Below are 22,805 nucleotides of genomic sequence, written 5' to 3'. Positions count from 1 at the left end.
CCACTAACAATTTGTACTATGTGCACAGTTCAGTAATTCCTTCTATTTTGCCTAGTGGGTCACTTTTAGTTAATTTCAATTTAAGACCGGCCCGTCTTTCATATTGGCAGGTGCAGTGTAAACTCAAAGCTTAACAGACTCTCCCTGCCACGAAAAGTCCACTGTCTATTTACTGCATGTGTGAGATTGATTGGGCTATCCTGATTGGAAAAGACAGTATCTTGCACATGAGGTCACAGCCATGGTGAGACATAGGTAAATAATGTCAAACGTGAATTAACAAGAAGATATTTGCACATAGATTTACATGCACTCCAGGCATATCAAACTATTTATCAGGACCAGTGTTTGGGTGAGTCTAAGAATTATTGGTTGGAGATACCCTTTAAGTAAAACCCCAATTTGCACATATTCTAACATATAGAAAACAAGCTGGCCAGTATTGCAATTTGCAAACATCCATTTGGTTTTCCAAACGACTTTACACTTAGATCGTGGGATCATTTGCTTTCTGGAAAATCATCTTTGTGGAAATCATGGAGCACCAAATTGACTTCCAATATTCTAATCTATAGTATGAGTTCTCCTTATAACTTGCAAATGTTACTAATAAAAAAAATAGATGTTATAATCACTGTTATTGATGATGTCCCTACATACCTTGCATACATATTTTATTTCCAGAAACACCAATCTTAATTGTGTATTATTTAAACGTAATATCAGCATATATTTCAGTATAGCAGGTTATAAAAGCTACAGAGCATGCTAAACGTCTTGCACCCTGGTAAAGCCAGACCCTAAATGACCACATTGATCAAAAATACTGCCTTAGCTGTGTTCACCTCTTATATTATGATTGGCCATTATAGACATTATGATTTTGATTTTGTGTCCTACTTTGTATCCTAATTGAATATTCTAAAGCTACCAACTCACTCACGTAGAACAGGAACATTGAAGACGAATTTGATAAAATCTATATTTAGTAACGGACAAGAGTAAATGCTCAAGTGTTTATTCAGCAAAGCCATAGAATGTGTATTCGGTTATACATTATAATAAGACTGGGAATCCAAAACAGCAGCTGGATCAAAAAGAACACAGTAGAAGATAACAGGGAGTCATGCATTCATCCTCCTCTGGTCAGATCCTGTAGCACATAGCATGTAATAATTCCATCTCTTCAGAGACACTTCTTCATCTGCCCTAACTATTATTGGACATAAAACAAAATGGATACAGTTATTATGGGCTTGATTACTTGTATTACATGGATTCCGAAATTCAAAATTTCCAACATGCAACCAAGGGACAACACTCACTTTATAAGGACTGATGTCCTCTCTTTCCGCTCCAAAGTCTGTGACACACTTTCAGTGGAGCTCACGTGCAAGCCCCCGGATACTTTACTTTGATGGAAAACTCCACTCACTGACGAGGTAAGTCTACTGTCTTCCCCTTCAATGAGTTTCCTGCGAAGTGAAAAAGTTGCTATATAAACTTTAAGAGGTATATGTCATCAAGGTTGAAGATTTAAACTTCAGAGTGGAATTAAAGGCCATATATGTTAATGCAGATAACCCGCTTTGGTAAAAGTAACATGGAGGGATGAAAGTACTTAAATATGCAATACAAGCGCCAGGAGCGCCAGTCTTGCCAATCCAATGCAAAGGAATTTTTAAGTTGTGAACAGGAAGAGCATGCATTGCCTTACAAGTGAGTCTTCTGCAAGATATAATGTTTCAGCAGGACCCTAATAATGTGTGAGGGCTGCAGCTTGGACCTCCTAAAGACAGAATCCAGGCCAGAAATCAGGTAAGTTGGAATGGGTCTAAAGATTACATGAAACTTTAATGGGGTCTGGAGGTATATAATCTATATAAAAAGCTGAGCAAAAAAATATACATTAAATAACTGGGGTCCATTAAATGTGTCTATCATGTTCTCTTTCACTCCTCTGCAGTAGCTTGCTAGGAGAAGCTTCTCTAACAGAGCAGGCAAAGAGTAACTGACAGATTTGTAAACCTGCTCTCCAGAAATTCAGTGTGTGACAGGTATTCCTACACAGGGGCAGCTGAAATGATTGTATTCTCAGGTTTGTGACCTGCTTTAGGTCCCATTAGTACATTTTTCTAAAATTGCTGGAGGGGCTTCAGCTCCGTAATGTAGTGTTGGCAATCATTTTAACATAGCCACAGTGAAAAGTAAGTTTCCTATTGAACAACATATTTTACATTCATGGTTCATATGTGAATATTTAAAATTTGGGATTTCATTTTCCTTTAAAGATTGGAGTCCATACTGTGATATTTGTTTCTGAAATATATTGTTTTTTGGATAGTGAAATATTAAGTGAACTTAATAAATTAAAATGTACTCAATAGAAACAGACATCGCTTGTACCTCATATTAACAATAACCAGGGGAGGGCTGGCAAATTTTAGTCTGGGGTGAAAACTTGATTCAACAGCCTATTAGGAACATTTTAAAGGAAGAAAATGCAGATGGCCCAGTGACCCAGCCCAAGGTAGACTACTACAGGTCTGGTCAAGGGGGTAGTTGCCTCCCTGCCCCTTAGCCTTGCCTTCCCCAGACAATAACCTTACTCCAAATCATTGCTGATGTCTGTATTATTATTATTATTATTATTATTATTATTATTATTATGGTAGATTTGTATGGCGACACAGTGCTCCGCAGTGCTGTACTGTAGGGAAAACAGTACATACATAAAACAGGGACATACAAGGTAGACAAAATAAATGCAGACATGAACTCAAAGGGTATGAAGGACCCTGCTCATTAGAGAGCTTACATTCTAAGTCTGTAAGGTCAGACGTATGTATGTAAAGTGCAGAATGTGATGTTTAGCAAGTTTCATTAGAATATAAATTGTCCCCCTCTAACCTGTATGTGGCAATTTCAATTTCCAGGGCCATTTTAACACTCAGTAGATCTTGATATTCTCGTAAGTGCAAGGCAATTTTTTCCTTCAATGATTTCAAATCATCTTCTAATTTCCTGATTCGCTCCTGAAAGTGAAATGGAAAAGAAATGTATGTGTATGTATCAATGGATCCGAGGACTCTGTTGCTATGTACAGAGAAGATAATGGACCACGGTACATGAGACATCTCAATCCCTGGAGCCCATCACCATAAAGAGGTACCCACCTGTAACTCCTCTATTTCAAGTCTGTTTTTTTCTTGAGTCTCTTTCACTTCGGATTCCAGTGCTGCATTTTTGTTCTTCAAGGATTCAAGTTCCATCTCTTTACCTTTAATCTGTAATGCAATTCCAACCAGTAACTTTGATTTGACATTTTTGTTGGTATTAATTAACTTTATTAAAAGGTTACTGTGAAGTCTCTGTTGCAATTGTCAGAGAATATTTAACTAACTTAACAAGTGTGATAAACGCTATAATCAAAGATTGTGGGCTAAAACAACCCTGAAGTTGAATTTTAGTGTGCAAATTATATGGGACAATTGCCATTGTGCAATGGACATAAAATGATGCCTGTTTTTACCCCTAACAACACTTCCAGTCCTGAAATAATGTGGTCCACTGGGGGCTGAAGCTTCTATCAACCTACACTATTATTAAATTATAGTGTTTTACATTCTACCCTGTAGCAAATTCAGAGTTCACTGCAAGAAAGTGAACCAGACTACTATCAGCTAACATTATGCTTAATACAAAGCACTAAACTGGTGTGCTGCCCAATTTGTAACGGAAGCACGTGGCAAGTGGGTAATAGGGCTCTGATTTGTATACTGGTAGTATAGCCCGGTCACAGTTTTTATGTATTTTTTCTCCAGGGACAAGATAACGAAAACTGGTCTATATCTGTTGTCAACGTGATGCCCGCATTGCATACACAGAATTTGTTGTAGAAGGGTTAGTTTCTAATATGAAACCTTGTTGATGATTGAAATGAAATAATGTGACCCAGAATATAAATAATAAATAAGTACTTTGTATAGTAATATAAAGAACTACATGTATCATAAATAACCTTGATCGATTCATTTAAAATAATGTTTCAAACAGAATCAAAAGTATTTGTGTTATACATGCTGTATTATTACTTCAGTAATATCAAATGACTATTCTTATGGTGTAAGTACATTGTTTTACTGACAGTGGTAATTTGTGTACATGAAACATGCAAAATACTGAATATTGTATTAGTCTGGGTTTGGGGTAATGTGAAATGTCTGCAGTACAATGACATATTCAGGCTGAGCATGAGAATTACATCTAGTGAGATAGCATATAATTAATTGGGCTGGTCAGGATAGCTCTGCTGCTAGTAATTCACATGATGGGGCATTCAATTAGAACCATCAAACTATCAAGTGCCTATTTCATTCAATAGAAATCTCTGTTCATGCAGATAATGGCAGCGAATACTGTGTAGGTGCCCTGCAACGGTACTCTATATAAAATGAACAAGAACCATTTTTCCCAACTCATAATCTTAATAAATAGCTTAATTTGTGCTTAACGCTATATTAATAATAGCTCAGTTGCTCATGCAAAAAATTTGACTTATCCTTTAAAACTGACATAAAATATTTATTTAATTGATCACTTCCTACTAATGGAGATTTAAACCCCAACTACATTTTAAGATTCAGAGCCCCACCCCCAAACCCCCTCCAGAATCTGTATAGAAATCCTAATGTTAGTGAAATCACAAGACAGGCTCCACTGAAGTGACATACACAAGAGCTCCGAGGCCTTTCCAGCCCCACTTACGTTTCTCTTGCAGTTTGCAATGTCTCCTCGGTAATGTCTCACATGTTCCGCGTGCTTTGTAGAAGCTTGACTGAAGTCAACAAATTTGCTTTTGTACCACTCGTCCATCTCCTAGGGGGGAAAAGAGCAGCATAAGGGGATGTAGACATGTAATGTCAGGTCTTCAGAAAGAAAGGTTCATTAAGGTCTCATGAACACCAAACTCTTTAATTAACCACCTTGCAGCAAAACAACTCAGCAAGATCAGGGAGACCCTCAAGCCTCCAAGTAGTAAAAACAGCAGTTTCTTTGACTATGGAGAGGTTAATACACCCAGCTAGGAATTAGCTTTTTGTGCATCAATGTGAATTGTCAGGGATGTCCAATGGCTACATTCTGATTTAACATATACAAGATAAACAATATTTTATGTTGCCAGAAATATTTGTTAAGTAGCAACAGACATTAAATTCAATGTTCACCAAACAGGATGAGCTCTAATTTTAACCTGCAGGTTCTTGGCTGCAATTTCTTCATATTCTGTCTGAATGTCCCTCAGAGCAGCAGCGAAGTCTGGGATGGAGAACGCGAGATCACATGCGGCGCTCATATTGTAGATCTGCTTCATCAATTCCTCAATTTCCTGGATTGACAGATAAATGTACATAGTGGGCCTAGGTTCAGATTGCGCAGTCGCTGGATTAGCTATTGCGCTGTGAGCGCGTCATGCAGAGTTGAACGCAATTTCTGTATAAAATGCAGACATAAATTGCTTCTGAAAAAAAACATTCTACATAGTATGCGGAGATGGTTACATCTCAGCTATCAGTTTCTATCTTACACCAGGGGTAGAGCTACCACTACATATGCATTTCCTAATCTGCATCCAGGTCTATATTGGCTGCAGTTACTTGAAGACGCCCCTATTGTAGTATACTTGGCCTATGATTTAGAACCCCTTGCCTCCCCCAATTCGCCTCTATAAGCAAAAGGAGTCATTTACGCAAGAAGTAACTGACTCTTCGTACAGGTACAAGCGTCTTTTTGTGGGCATGCACAGTAGTGAAATTATTATTTTACCCTACACAAATTAACTTGTGTCCATCACTACATAAGGGCCTGAATGTGTAATCTGCTTTCAGTTTACCTCGCCATGAACTCTCTGTAAAAAGGCAATCTCTGCTTCTAAAGTTTCCAGTTGCTTTTCCAGTGATAAGCGTCCTGCAGTGGCAGCATCCACATCCTATTGAACAAATCATTGAACAAACCATTGGTCATTGTTACCGGAATGGAACATGGCAATAGATATTATTGCTACATATCAACTGGCAATCCTATGGCTTGCTCATTAAGGGCCTGATTTTGAGTTAGGATCAAAGCAAAGAAAAGGAGCAACTTTGCACCTGGACAAACTATGATACAATACAAGGGGTACATATTGACTTATTTTTTTGCAGGCAAGGAAAATACTGGCTGTTTTTTCATCTAGCACACAAATAATTAATAGCTTTATTTTTACACTGAAATTAATGTTTATCTATAACATGCCATATCCCATCTATAAATCTGTCCCTACATTTTAAATTTGCATCCCCTTCTAATACAACATGGTTTTGCCAAGGTGCAAATTTGCTCCTAACTCAAAATCAGGACCTTATAGATCATATTCTATACTGATAACATATGCTTCACAAATTATGGCTATTCATTTATCACTGTCATTATCCTAGGCTCAGGACACAGTCAAGATTGCGCTAGCGCGTTTCGAAGGCAGTAAGGTCTACCAGATCGATAGACTGTTGACTGAAAGGATAGGTCACTAAATAATGATGTAAAGCTCCCAAGTATTACAGCTAAAAGCCAACTTTGCATGAGGTTTTGGTAAAATAAAATTAAATTTAGAATTAACTTTTGTTGTTTTTACATTGTGATCATATAGGGCCTCATTTAGAGTCGGATGCAATTTACACTGAAATCATAAGTTACACAGTATTTAGAGTGGCAGGGATCCTTAGATCCATGCAACTTAGTATACTGTGCAAATTGCACAAACACACCTCTTTATCTGCCTTATGGGCCGGTGTGCAAGTGTATCACACACTGCGCCCTGTAAAGCAGATAATTAAATTTAAAAAAAGTATTCCATTGTTCTTTTCCTCCCTAAACAGCACAAGGGTTGGTTATGTTTTTTGGGAGGGGGTGCACACCTTTATTATATTATTTATTTTTTGCTTTGTTTTTTTAATACAGCAATGTCTCTTGCACCAGCTGAAAAAAGCACCCACAAAAGATAGGTCTCTAGGATATATCTATAGCTATATCTATCTATCTGTCTATCTATCTATCTATGTCTATATGGATATATACATAAAAATAAATTTTTGATATATATATATATATATATGTGTGTGTGTGTGTGTGTGTGTGTGTGTGTATACATATATATATATATATATATATATATATATATATACATATATATATATATATACTATATATATATATATATATATATATATATATATATATATATATATATATATATATATGCACTATAGGAATTAATTTGCTTCCTGAAAGTAAACGTTAAGCTAATTATTAATTGTTTTGTGGCTGGCAACATGCGGTAGGCATACAATTTACCTGTAGAATTGCAATACCATTTTCAGAAGTATCTGCTTGGTGCAACAAAGCCCAAAAACTCCACAGTAGTTAGATATAGCACAAAAATAATGTTAAGGAGACTGCAGGGGAGCGTGGCCCTCTAAGACGTAATACCCTACTGAGCTGCGAGCAGTTGGGGCAGCTAGCTAACTTCTTGCGCCACCTAATTCCTGCATCTGCATCCAGGATTTACCTATGGGATCACACCCCCTGTGTCTTTATTATACAAGTTAACGCCTTCACAATTCCGTGTTCTGCCCTTTCTCTCCTAGTAAGCCGCAAACTGTCGCAAGTGTAAATTGCGTTCAAGATACAGGCGGATACGGTGCTTGCTGCACATGCGTGATAGTGGTGTCAATTCGCCTAAAATGTATTCTGCGTCTGACTCTAAATGAGGCCCCATATGTGCAACACTCTACCCTGTCTTAAACCTAGTCTAGTCTTTGAAAACCTGGCAGACATTTATGAAAACTCCTTTAAAGTTATCTGTACAGAAAAGCAGGCTTTGTCGATAGCAACTAATCAGATCCTACATTTTATAGAACAGATAAAAGATGAAACCAAACATCAGATTGGCTGCTACTGGTAACATCATATTTTCTCCACAACTATCTAGAGAACAATTTTCATAAATGTCCTGTGTTATATTTGTTTAGCTATTCTGAGCAGAAGGCATCGTTTAATCAATGTACTGCAAAATAAGTTATTGAGAGGCCTGTAAGTAAATGTATTACAGTGTTTGCTTTCAAATATATTAATAAAATAAAATATTACCGGGGACAATCCAGTATATTAGTTTCCTATATGTCTCAGTGACTCTTAAAAAGTGTCATGATTTGGAATTCTTCTTTCTATACATAGCATCTGTTCGGGAGCGAGTACCTTGATATTATAATTCTAATATAGACAATGCCGTTATTTTTACACACATGGACGTAATAATTTAGCGCAGTTAGAAATGCGTAGTATGTTTGAATGAGCAAAATATTTGACTAGCAGTCTTAGGATACATTGTAAATGTAACACTGTAATTGTAGTGTTATGTAATCAGTATTCTATTCCTGGACAAGCTTATACATCTTATATACATGTTCCACATCATTTGCCTGTTTGAACTGTTTGTAAGTCAATGAAATATGTGCAAAAACTGTTCAACAACAATCAAGAATAGAAGCAAAGCCAGTAAATTAACCTACGGATTTGTATTTCAACTTTTCCGAATTAGAACCAATCAAATCAGGGACCAATGACACGCATGGGTTAGGGCGTCATCATTTTGTTATGGTTGGGATAATCCAATGGACTACTTGAATGACATCATATTATCATAGGAGCCTAGTGCATGAAAGTCAATTAGTATTCATTATATTTACAGATTACAGCACTAACGGTACGTAGAACTCTACAAGCAAATACATTTCAATGGCCGGAATCCAAGGTCATTCCGTTATTTATTCTTCACGAGAAAATTGCATCAGGTGCCCTGCCATAATACTAGTAGTGTTATTGTACTAAACTAATTTTAATTCAAATCATTAGACATCCATTCCCAAATTATATATTTAATACTATGGGTGAAGCAGGTGATCTTATTGGCTAATTATTGCTATTTTAATATTTTTCTCCCCAAAAAACATATCAATAAACATGTAGGGAGATAGATTATCAATAAAAGTGTATCATATATTGCAGATGTATCACTTGTCGTTTCTATCTGATATACTCCAGTCAACTATTGCTTCTCTCTTGATTATTGGAAATTTAGAAAATCCTGAGGAATCGTGTCTGGCATACAATATCTTACTGCCACAGGCTCTTAAATTCTCCAATCAGAAAGTATTTTACAAGAGAGCAACGTGTATGCATTAGCATGAAATGATGACCCAAATCATCTCCCAGTTCGCCTGTGGCTGACTTGTATAGAAGAGTGCAGAGTGAAAAGAGCACGAAGGTGCTAACTAAGCGATCACTCTACATTTGTCTCCACTTTAATGTCTTGTACCTAAAGTTGAACTCTATAGAAATCTGCACAGTGTCTTCTAGGGTTTTTCGAAGGAGATGAGACAATGAGCTCTTTCTGGGGAAGTTAACAGCCGACTTCATTTTTTGCCACGGTATAATGCCCTACCAGCATAAAAGGGGTTAAGGCCAAATTTAATATAATTGTCATAATAGAAGTCAAGATGCTTTATATGTGTGCTGAAGACAAAGCCTGGGATCCTGCATACAAGGTGAGTGGGTATGATAAAGACAGCTTCTTACAGGGCGGAATGCTTCAACGTCCCCTTCGGCCTTTTTCCTCCCCTCGGTTGCATCTTCATACCGTTTCTTTGCGGCGCTGAGTTGCTCAGACGCTGATGACTTGGCAGCCACTGCTAAGTCCTGTTAAATAAAGCAGAATCTTATGCCTGGATAACCTGCAGCGTCCCCTTCTGCCCAAACCACTGCCAGAGGAATTTTGTCTTGGTTTTCAACACATTCAATCCTTTATAGTGAGAAGAATAGTCTATTCTATTGGTCTAAGACCAATACGGTACCTTGTCAAGCGATGTTCCCTTGTGCAGAAACCTACTGACCTTGTGGTTCTGTAATATTACTCTTACTACCCAGCTGTATTTATTGCACTGGTTTGGAGCCAGCATTTACTTTATAGCATTGTAATAGGGAGACAGGAAACACAAGCTAATATCCATAAAACAAACCATGTGTGATATTAGATATCAATTAATATAAACATTAAATATAGGAATTTCTTATATACTGAGAATGGTTAGAGATCCATGACATTATTTTAGAACTCCCAGTGTGCTCTCTGGGGTTAGTACTTGAGTTTGTATCACACTGCCTGAACAGATTGTGACCTAGCAACAGGTTAAACAAGCCTCTCATCTATCCCAAAAAAGGGTAGCTAGTTGCAAGACATCTTATTTAACGAACAGAGCTTTATCCACTCAAGTTTACATTTGCATTATGATCATGCGCTAAAGCTTTGAAAAACAGCTGAGGAAAAGTGACATGTGGTCCAACAATGCCTATAACTTCACGTACATTGGTCTCACAGAGTCTTTCAGCAAGCAAAGATTTATAGGCATCCTCATCCTCAACAGATTGAAGGTTAAAGGCCAATGCACTTTTGTAATACTGGAGCCAGTCAAAGTATTCATCTCTCAGCCCTGTGAGTTTTATTGGGAATCGACCTCACAGATGAAAAGCAAGTAATTCATATATATGGATCATCATTGTATTCCATAGGCAATTGGTGGAACTCCAGCTGTTAGAGGACTACAATGCTGGGTATGCTGGAACTTGTAGTTCCCCAGCAGCTGGAGGGCCACCAAAACCTAAGCCTGATATTTTCAGTGTATCACATTAAAATTGGAATCAATTGAAAATATGTACGTGTTTATATTTGTGTGTATAGGATTGCTCTAGTTGCTTATTTTACCCTTTGAATCCTGGCCTGTTCTGCCTCCCTGCGCAGGTCCCGCAGTTGCTCCTCATACAGGGCCCTGAGAGCGGATGGTCTGTTGCTGCGACTGCGAAGTGCATCCAGCTCAACCTCCACAATGGAGTTCTGCTGCTCCAAGTCTCGCACCTACAGGACAGTCACACATTCAGAAACATGACCAATATAGGGGCTCATGTTAAGTTGAATGCAAACTGCGTTCTTGGCATATAATAAGCTTTTTTACATCTGAGCATGCGCACAAATAACTAATAACTAATTTCTGAATTAGTGCCCTCTGGGCTTACCCAGACGTAAAAAAACAGGGTAATATACACCAATTTGCGTTCAACTTAATATGAGCCCCATAGTGTTATCGTTATTGCTAATTACTGTCTTGGATTTTATGGGGCGGAATCAATTCGGCCAGGTTAGTCTAGGATTAACGTGGCGCTAGTACTATTACCTTTAACAGTAATTTTAACCGTGATTTTTGCTTTTGACCCCAAGAGCTGCAAGCAATAATCAGTGTTAAAATGACGATACTAATGATAATACTGCGCACTTTCACCGTAGTAACAGTAATAGCGCACAGGCCGCTTTATTCCTAGAATAATGCGGCCTAATTGAATTGGCTCCAATGTGTTTACATCAGCAGCAGCTATTTATATAGCGCCACTAATTCTGCATTTACATTATAATTTCAGGAAAAATCCTATGATAAAAAGGAAAGCAATCCTGATATCTAGTTGGTACTCAGGAGAATATTATATAAATGATGCATGCAAACATTGTGCAAACAGCCCACAAAGTGTTGACAATAAAAGTGAAGGGATTATTCTATATACAAAAACAGTCATTATTTACAGTCACAAAAATATGTGTTAATATTTCAATATCTTCATAGGCAAGTACAGGGAGAGTTACAGGTTTCAAATCAGGTTGAAAGGTGGAGAGTGCTGCTTCAGAGGTTATAGATGTGTCTTACCCTTTCAATATACTTAGTCAAGCGGTCATTCAGAACAATCATTTCACGTTTCTCATTATTCCTGGTGCTCAGAAATTCTTGGTTTGCTGCACTGGCTGCATCTAGATCTGCCACTGGTACCAACAGAGGCCCCAAACCAGGAGCTATCATACTGCAGGGGAAAGACAATGCATCACTATACACCAACACTCCATTGTCTCTGTATTTACCATCATAGTCATTTAAATTGAGAACAGAAAACCCACATAAAACAATGCGATACCTGAAATATGTGCAAATAGTACATTTATATGAATGCATTTACTTTTGAATAAAATCTCACAATCTCTATAATTACAAATAGTGTCATATTTTTACTATTAACCTCATATAAATACTAGAAAAATAACTCAGAAGATAAAAACAACTTCTGACTTGCCTTTTTTGGCATATAGATATTGTCAAAATAGTTAACAGGGACCCAAGAATCGACTCTACACTCTGAAAAATCACCCACTGGCAACTGGCTGAATTGTAAGGGCCTCATGTAGATTTGCAAGCAAATCCCATCTAAAACAATAGCATAAATATATATATTTGCCCACAAAGCACTAGATACTGTTACAGCCATATGTAGAATGAGTCACATATTGTAATTATGGCTGCTTGCGGCCCTTTATGATTGAAGTCAGAACGTAGGAAGGAGAGGGCGTGGTGGAGCAAATACAAATACAACTTGTGTAGACTGAGATTCAGACATATATGCACCTGTCAGAATATGTAAGACTTTTGGGTGCTGGATTACTAGTGTATGATGATCAGCATAGATACGTCCTGCTCTACATACCCATGTCAAATACATCTATTTTTTAGGATGCAATTTCCGTCTGCCTTTTAGACAGATATTTTATCCAATTCTCCATGAGGCCCATTGTACATAGTATAATGAGTTGGTCACATCTCTGCTGATTGTCATCACTCGTAACTTACACCAGTGAAATCTGCATCTATATCCATGTCTACATCAGTTGCATTTACTAAACAATCCCTTATTGTACTTTACCTATTCTTGTCTTCAATTTGCCTCTATAAGCGTAAGGAGTTGTATATATAAGATAAAATTGACTCTGTGTACAGACTCCAGCATAAGTCTTTTTTGTGGTCATTGGGCCTGATTCATTAAAGGAAAGGAACGCAATAAAGGAGTAACTTTTCACCTTGGGAAAACCATGTTACATTGCAAGGGGTGCAAATTAGTTTATTATTTTACACATAAGGAAAATACTGGCTGTTTTTTCATGTAGCACACAAATACTTGGTAGCTTTATTTTTATACTGAAATTTAAAGTTGATCTAGGACATGAACTACCCCAAATATAAATCTGTCACAACATTTTAAATTTACATCCCCCTCCAATGCAACATGGTTTTGCCAGGATGCAAAGTTACTTCATTTGTTTTTGCTTTACTTTCCTTAATGACTCAGTAGTAAAATTCTAATTTTATGCTATTTAAATGGACTTGCATCCCATTTGACATGTTTTGAAATAAGCCAAACATAATACGTAAGTGTGCAATCAATAACAATTACATGTAAAACCCTAGTTACTGAAACAATCTCACCAGCAGCACATAGTAAAATAATGTGCATTGACAGTGTTGTCAGTATTTTAGTATACTATACAGTATATATAATATAGGTTAGTAAGAATTTTTATTAAATGTGAGCCCATAGCTCAGTGACTGTGTCTAATGCTTTGATAAAACGGCATCAGCAGGTGTTCTATTAAGCCCCACCTGTAAATGAGTACAATGCAGATAATGATGGTTCGTTAGCCCAGTCTATCTGACTTCCACTTCATTCCCCTGATTCAGAATAGCCTTCTACCTTCTAATCACAGCATAGGAGGGAAGTGCAAGTTCTGACTCTGTCTACCAATGGCAGCAACTGTAACTGCTGTTTGTGGGCATGCACAAAAGTAAAAAGCATATAATATGCAGCAAACTGCACGTTGCACCCAACAATACATGTCCCCCTAGGCTCCAATCCTGGGGTTGTGTTCTTGTTACTAATAAAATCTAAGTTTGACCCCCTAGGTCCCATGCACTAAGATGAGACTGTAAGCTGTGATAGGTAAAGAAGATGCACCTTGAAAATGATGTGCACCATTCACTCTAAAATTATTATTTATACTGTATATAATGATGCTAAAGATTTATTGTTGATGCTCTTGACCTGATCGGAATATATTGATTTATAAAAGAAATACTTTTACAGCAGCACAAAAAATATAAAAGAAGATATAACAACCCCACATTATAAAACGTGCAACATGAATAACAATCTAGGCACAGTCATTTCAATGTATAGCTTTGTACATAGATGTTATCCTATATATCTTTCTACAGATGGTGCTGATTTGACTCGTGAAACATGTCTCACCCCATGTTTCATAGATGTTCAGATGCCCTCTGTTTTGTAATGATTACTGTAATGATAGCTGATATTTAAGTGCGAACTTTTATAGAAACTCGCAGCAAATTACTCTAGTTTAGATATATATTTTTAAAAATACAATTATTCTCCTTTACAGTTTACTTAGTTTAGAAATCTCTATTCTATTTTACCAATATTCAAGCGATTTCACGCCAGATGATTATTAGAAAATACATCTATAATATTTGTAATTGAGTATATAGGTTAAAACATAACAATTAGTAATGGTACAAACCGCTTTCATATAATTATGTTAATTATAAACTATTTAAAGGCTGCGCTATATTCATTCGGTAATACATCGATGTCAGGTACCAAGAGATTGTGGAAGCGCTTTTTTTCAAGTCAGAATAATGACTGACACCCATGACATTTATATATTCACCCAATAGCAAAGCTTTTTATATGGTCTGTATGAAATATTCCATTAATTTATTTGTAAAATACAAAAATATTAAATAATTATAAAAGAAGGTCGGTCTGTATAAATGGGAACTCGTAAATAAGATCGAATAGTTTATTTGTTAAAAATACGATCTATTTAAAAATATGAACTGTAATATTTATAATATTTCTATGTCTTGCTACAAGTCAATGATGTTCCGTAAACCTCCCTCCGAATTTTGGTATTTTTGATTGAATTGTGTTATATGAACTCTATTATTTAAAACTTTTGGGACATTGTCAAAAATCGTATTTAGCAAGTATAATATAGTTAAAAATACATCAACTGGTGATAGTCTAATTATAAATAACCTAATAAATGACCGATTATGCCATAATGAAAAACGTTTATAATAACGTTGACCAGATACTTAACTATATTCCAAGGTAGGCGAGGATACACTTTATCCATATTTGGTTCGAGGCATATTATGGAAACTATTGTCACTAATTTTTAAAAGCAGTAGCTTAAACAATGCTAAAATGCCCCAAAGAAGTAACAATTGCAGCACCTAGTATACCGAAAAATCATTGTCCCGAAAACAAATTACCCACTATACTGTGAAAAGCGCGTTTATTGTAGCACATTTCTTGATATTACTGAAAAGTCGAATTATTCAGACAATTCTTTTGAAATAGTACAGAATAAACTGTTAATGCTTCCTGCGAAATAATTTTCCAGAATGCACACCATTCGGTAAATACGTTTTTTAAAATATATCCCCACATCGCATTTGTTACTGGCATCGTGCGCAAAATCTATGGAGAATGACAGTTCAATAGATTTTAGAATAGTTAAAGAAGAAAACAAAGTTAAAATGTTGAAAAGATGTAATGCAATAAATCGCAAAATGTATTTTTGGAAATACAATGATGATAACAAGGGTGCTGAACATGGCTATGCACCTGTAGAACAGAAAATTACAATATACGATCTATAATACATATTAACGTCTCTTCATTTTACAATAGGAGGAGAATGTGTTGCCTAAAAAGTGCTGCAAGCATGTATCAGTCAATCTAAGGACATAAGTAAAGCTTCCATCAAATGATATATTAAAAAATCGAGTATAGTTGATGGGAACCTCTGAAAATAAATATTCATAAGCATTTTAGTAGATATCTTTTTATTGACATATATTGAGTTCCTATGTAGGTCAAAGCAGTGAAATTATTTTAATATGCAGTATCTGTAGGTTCGGTTGTCTGATAGACCAAATAGGATTTAATACTTTGAGGTAGCTTTCAGCTCCTGGCTACTATATGCATGTATCAACTTTTACTAAATACATCAGCATTCCTGGTTAGCTCCATCTGTGCTTTTCATCCATGTTTTTATAGCACCTGGAAGTTTATTTTCAGTTTACTGAAACACAACAAAAACTTCTATCTAGATGTAATTGTATCCAATGGAGAGAACTCAGTAGAGTTTTGTGGCATTAGAGGACAACAAAAGAAACAGCTACCTGATGATATAATTCCTTGGATGAGAGACACAGAAGAAAGCTATAAAGAAAGATAAAGCAATGTGTTTAGCAAGATTTACAGGAAGGCAGGTACAGAACAATAAAGTTATATAGAAGTGCACAAACATTTTAAATGAGTAAAGCATTGTGGAACTTTTAGGTGAATGTGTTTAGGGATCACACCCAGCAAGAAGGCCACCAACTGGTAACCCACATGTGGGGGGAGGGGGTCATGAAGAGTTAGAAGCAAAGTGCAGGATGCCAAATATAATATGTTTCTTACTTCTGCCTATGGCCACAAAGCAGTAGCTACCGTCACTGCCATAAGACGACTGAGTCGCGCCTTGCGCTTAGGACTGCATGCAGACCCTTTTGTTTGAGGCAGAAGGGGGAAGGAGCGGGCGTGGGAGCAAAGCCACAATACATTAGGCCTGATTATTGTGGAAAGTAAAACAAACAATACAAAAAATAGGATTAATTTTGCACCTTGGCAAAACCATGTGGCATTGGAGGGGAAGGTAAATTTAAAAAGTTGGGACAGGTTTATAGTTGGTGTAGGTTGTGTCCTAGATCAATTTTAAATTTTAGTGTAAAAATAAAGCTATCAAATATTTGTGTGCTACATGAAAAAACAGCCAGTATTTAACAAAATAGTAAACTAATTTTCACTCCTTGCATTGTAACATGGCTTATCCAGGAAAAAATGTACTCCTTTTTTTGCCTTACTTTCCTTATTGAACCACGCCCATTATGGGTATGTTGGTGCAAATGTGAATTCCGCCTGCATCTTGGACGCAATTAACACTTGTGACAGCTTGTGACTCACTACAAGAGAATGGGAGGAACGTGGAATTGTGAAGGCGTGACCATGTAAATACATCCTTGTCGCAGTGAGGTGCAGACGTAACACACGTCACAACAGGGCTAAAGCTGTGCGGCAGGAAATAGGTGGCGCAAGCGTTAGCTAGCTGCAGGAACTGTTCGCAGCTCGATAGGGTATTAAGAGTGGGACGCAACTGGGGTTACTTGCCACTCGTCATACCTTACCAAGCTGCGGTACACTCCCAATCCTACACTTCTTAAACGGACTTTGCGTCCGACTCTAAATGAGGTCCTGAAACTCAGAGGCAGTTGTGTCTGTCATGAGATGGTGTAAGTTACAAACTGATAATGATGACAATCATCTCAGATATCCAATGTAAAATGTGTCTTTTTTCAGATGCAATTTGCATCTGCGCTTCAGACGGAAATTGCGTCCAACTCTATATGAGGCCTTTGATTTTTAGGCTTCCAGGGAAATAGTTATGTTAATGTGAAACTTTATACAAATCTGTTGCACCAATAAAGCGCCTGATTTTGTGTTCAGACTTCAGAGTAAAACAAAGAAAAGGAGCAACTTTGCACCTGGACAAACCATATTACAATGCAAGGGGTACAAAGTGAATTATTTTTTTTGCACGCAAAGAAAATATAAATACTTGTTCAATTTATTTTTACACTGAAATTAAATTTTTTCTAAGACATGCTGTATCCTTACCATAAATCTGTCCCCACCTTTTAAATTTACCTCCCCCTCTAATGCAACATGGGTTTGTGTCAAAAAAACAAAGAGAAGAGTATGTATATAAAAAGGTGCATGTATCTGGAATTCCCTTTTAATAGAGTTATTAAAATTATTGGCATAATGTGAGAGCACTCCATCCAAATTATATTAAAATATCTTTAAAATAATATCTTAATTCAATATTAAAATCATAATGTCAGCGAATGAATGATGAAAAATGAATAAATATTAATGTAGTGTGTTAAAAAGACACACTAGGAACATGGTTTTGGAAAGGTGCAAATTTTCTAATTTTCTTTGCTTAACTCCTAACTCAAAATAAGGCCCATGATTCAGGAACCCTCACTAGAATGTGAAATTACATATACTGGAAACTGTCCAGGGCCGGGCATACTACTGTGATGTATCTTTCTAATTTTTCATATTAAATTTTGTATTCTTCTTATTGCTGGTGCTAGTCCGTCCCTTTTGTTGAACAACTATGGATCCTATGGATCCGATTTTTTTGAATTATGGATTATGCACAGCTTTTTAAGTTTTGACTCACTTATATGAATTGAGTGCATCCTCATATATATATATATATATATATATATATATATATATATATATATATATATATATATATATGCACACATTTCAGAGGCTAATAGATGAGTCTTATATATTACATTCTTATTATGCATGCAGGGTCATTATTTGTGATTGAGGTGGTCAATCGTATATATATTTATTTATATAGATAGATATAGATATCGATATATATAGATATATATGATTGATCGCCTCAATCACAAATAATGACCCTGCACACATAATAGGAATGTAACTTACTAAGACATATCTACAAGCCTCTGAAATGTGTACACAATGCACAGATATTCTGACATGTCTCCCGTCTGATGACCCTGCCTGTGCCCTGCCCAAAACTATCTAAGTGCAAACGGAGCAAAATAATGTCTGAGCACTACTTACCTGTGGTAATTTCCCCCCCCCCTCCCCCCCCCCCCCCCCCCCCGCAGTCACTAAAGCAATTTTTCCAAAGGAATGTTATTTTCCTGCTTATTTTATCCTCAGACATTAAGAGGGAATTACTGTATGTATCGCAACGGTTCAATAATAACGAGGTGTATCTGGACAAATAGGTCATTCCCATTCTACCCCGGGACACTCTTTCTATGTCCAAGCATTTCCTGCTACTGCGGAGCTCCAGGACTAATTCCAGTACATTTTGCGATACGATTGGTGGTCTCCATCCCCTTTATTAAGTCCTATTTGTCAGGTATAAACTTTTACCTAAATATTGTTTCGTGTATGCACAAGCACACACTAGGGGGTTATATTATACTACAGATTTAAGTTCCACCCAAGTAGATTGTTTATCAGACCAATGTCCAACGTTTCCCTAACCTATTTAGGTGTCCTCATGTGAACGCAGCTTCACCAATCATAAGGTTGCTTATGGTTTAAACAAATACACAGCTTTATGTACTGTGAACGCCTAGATATCCACTGAAAATTCTTATCAGGCATAAAAATATTGTGTATGTTTGTTCTCCGAAAAAGCTCTCAGCGCAAATGCAAATCACGCCTCAAAATATGCCCAATCAGTTCCTCTTTTGCTTATTAAAGTGCATTTGTGCTCGGATGTGCACAAATTAAATTTTAAATAGATATATATATATATATATATATATATATATATATATATATATATATATATATATATATTACACCTACATGTAATATTGCTATATGGAATCCACTTTAATCGTCTTTCCATTTTACTGTTTCGTTGTAATTTTGCTGCCTAAGAATATTTATTTGATGCCTTCAAAAATTTGTTTAGAAATGCCTCCGATATGTCATGTGTCATAATGTAAATCAGTCATTATGTGGCACAGTTCCTAATGTTGAAAACGCTCAAAACATTCTCTGAACATCATATGCAGCAAATGCATTCTGATGTCAACTAATATATGAATATCTAGTACAACGATGCATCTAACTTGATTGAATTTAGGTGGGTTGGGTTTAATGACAGTGCCAGATTTACACTTGAATGACAGTACAAATATCCATATCTAATTTATTTTTTATTGTGAACATCTAAAAGTACTATGCATACAATCAACGTTGTATGCTCAGCATAATGCATTGCATTGTCTTTTTCTATACAACAAATTTCCCAAATGTACAGTATATAGCAATTCATTAATAATAGTTAACATATGTATTAAGGTTTTGAACTAGTGCTGGAAAACTACTCTCAAACTCCCTGATCCACCAACTCTTCTAGGTGCTGCTACTTTTATGTTTATTACATTTTACGCTTCTCCTGGCCCGTTATGTAATAAGACAGAATAGATTGCAGTTATTTTTTTTTAAGATAACTGTTAATAAAACTGAACTTACTAGCACGTGAATAGTGTAAAACGTAATTCATCATCATCATCATCATCATTTATTTATATAGCGCCACTAATTCTGCAGCGCTGTACAGAGAACTCATTCACATCAGTCCTTGCCCCATTGGAGCTTACAGTCTAGATTCCCTAATATAGACACACACTCACACATATACATACAGACAGAGAGGTAGAGACTAGGGTCAATTTTTGAAAGCAGCCAATTAACCTAGCAGTATGTTTTTGGAGTGTGGGAGGAAACCGGAGCACCCGGAGAAAACCCACGCAAACGCGGGGAGAACATACAAACTCAACACAGATAAGGCCATGGTCACGTAATTGCTATTCTCCATTGTTAAGTCGTATTTTAGATTTACTTTACAGAAGAACTACGATAAACCTGATAATATTGGCTTTACTGCATGTTCTGGAGTCCTATTGAAGGCAATCTACATCTGGCTATTTGTTTAATAGCTGAAAACATTCCGCAGACTACTGAAATCATTCACAAAACTCTCTTCATCTATCACATAAACCACATTTTCAAACAAACAATATGCAGTCATTTCTATTGTCCCTCAGTAAATATTAGATCTGTAACTTTTTCTCGCCATCACCTTAGTTCACCTATATATATATATATATATATATATATATATATATATATATATATATACACTTTTTTTTGACAGGGTCCTCACCTGCGCGGTCTGCGGGTGGCCGAGGCGGTCCTCCTGCCCCCTGTGTGTACTTCACATGTCTCCCGGCTGTAGCTGGCTGATCTCTTCTGCCTGGTAGGGGATGGACTACTCACCCTCAGCCTGACCACCGAACTACTGGCGAACTCATCAAAGTGGCGGCGATAAGAAGAGATCCTGTCCGGGCTGCAACACATCTTGACTCAGAACAGGGAACTGTCCGTGGTGCTGATGATCCTGGTGGCTGCACCCGGGTTCCCCGGCCCTCTTATACAGCAGAGCTGTGAATAGGACAGGGGTGACTCCTCAGGAATGTGCCAGCTTAGGAGCACACACGCCCTTCACTCCTGAGTGTCAAAGTCACGAGAAGCGGCTAAATTCCCAACTACAGAAGGATCTCTGGCATCTTGCAAAGCATTCAAGCTGATCTAATAACCCAGACGCGCAAAGCTTGAAAATAATGGAAAAAATGAACCAGGGAGCATATGCATCTATTCATATAATGAGATATGATCGGAAGCCTGTGAGAATCTGCTGGATAAAAGACAATTATTCCTGAATATTAACCCATTCTCTGGCCCATTATTTTATTAGCAGATTACTCATCTGAGCAGAATTTTAGCTAAAATCATTCCATGTTAGCTTCAGCATAGCTGAAATATAAAAAAATAATAATAATGATTTAAGCCATTTCCAATTAAGAGATACAAATATGAGCAGTTAGAGATTTGCAGAAAAGCAATTAAAAATGTTTATAATTTTATTCCATAGAAATACTTACCTGGTGGCAACAGAACACATTGGGCCTCATTTAGAGTCGGACGCAAAGTCCCTTTTAGGCGCATTGATCAAAAAAACACTATCACGCATATGCAGCAAGCACCATACCCGTCTCTATCTTGGACGCAATTTGCACTTGCGACAGCTTGTAGCTTACTACGAGGGAAAGGGCGGAACGCAGAATTATGAAGGTGTGACCCCGTGAGTAAATCCTGGACGCAGTGAGGCGCAACACACTTCAAAAAAGGGCTAAAGCTGTGCGGCAGGAATTAGGTGGCGCAAGTAGTTAGCTAGCTGCAGGAACTGCTCGCAGCTCGGTAGGGTGTTACGAGTAGGATGCAACTGGGGTTGCATGCCACTCGTAATACCCTACCAAGCTGCGGCACACTCCCACTCCTACACGTCTTAGACACACATTGCGTCCGACTTTAAATGAGGCTCATTATGATCAAACTTTCAATGTATATTTTAAATCACATACTGATATTACAAATATTATACCTGTTGGTAAGATTGTGCCAGGAAGTGAGACACAACAAAGGCAATATACCTTTTCAATATTTAATTTTTTTTTTTTTTACCACAAGCAGATACGCAAAGTTTGAGAGTATTTGAAACCCACAATCACAACCACATACATTTTCAAGAAGACAAACAAGATCCCCCTGGCCCTCCCTCCCTTCCCCCAAAAAATCAAAACATATTTGCATGATATATGTGTATTTTATTCCATTAATGGTGTATTAAAGCCTGTGTTAATCATACATGCTCGAGTAACGACTGAATGATAGGATAGGGGGATATGGACAGATAATCATTTGCAAAAGAGATTTAACAGGTATGTGATTAGGCATTCATAAAATGTCTCACTATGCACAGTAAGTAGGATAACACTTAAACATTATGAAACAGCATTAATCTGCTGCTTAGCATGATTTATACAGAGTGTAGGACAGTTAGTGACAGGTGAAATGTGGTGTATTTGAACGTTATTTATTCTTGTTACGATCAAGGTAATGCAAATGAATTTGCAGTGCCAAGGATATAGCCTAAGCCTGCTATTAATCCATGTACACATACCTTCAGTATAAACTCAATTTACACAACCTCATTCAAAATTTATAAC

The 22,805-nt window shown here is 36.9% G+C and overlaps 1 protein-coding gene across 2 annotated transcripts; it reads right to left on the bottom strand.

The window, feature by feature from the left end:
* Window positions 1–1,002: 1,002 nt before the first annotated feature.
* On the bottom strand, window positions 1,003–21,774 carry LOC142142823 (vimentin-like). 2 transcript variants are annotated; one of them, XM_075200630.1, is made up of 11 exons: window positions 21,681–21,774; window positions 11,844–11,994; window positions 10,856–11,005; window positions 9,673–9,792; window positions 5,894–5,989; window positions 5,255–5,389; window positions 4,768–4,878; window positions 3,177–3,287; window positions 2,911–3,035; window positions 1,326–1,475; window positions 1,003–1,213 (listed from the first exon to the last, which is right to left on the bottom strand). In XM_075200630.1, exons 1-11 carry the CDS (start codon window positions 21,698–21,700, stop codon window positions 1,210–1,212), a joined length of 1,173 nt encoding a protein of 390 aa, XP_075056731.1. In that variant the 5' UTR covers window positions 21,701–21,774; the 3' UTR covers window positions 1,003–1,209. The 2 variants fall into 2 exon arrangements, with proteins under 2 accessions (XP_075056731.1, XP_075056730.1); XM_075200629.1 differs by lacking the exon at window positions 21,681–21,774 and adding an exon at window positions 20,903–21,346.
* Window positions 21,775–22,805: the final 1,031 nt, after the last annotated feature.

The sequence above is a fragment of the Mixophyes fleayi genome, chromosome 3 (assembly GCF_038048845.1).
Source record: "Mixophyes fleayi isolate aMixFle1 chromosome 3, aMixFle1.hap1, whole genome shotgun sequence".
NCBI lineage: Eukaryota > Metazoa > Chordata > Amphibia > Anura > Limnodynastidae > Mixophyes > Mixophyes fleayi.
The sequence above is the reverse complement of the archived record's forward strand: the minus strand, read 5'-3'. Positions and strand labels throughout refer to the sequence as shown.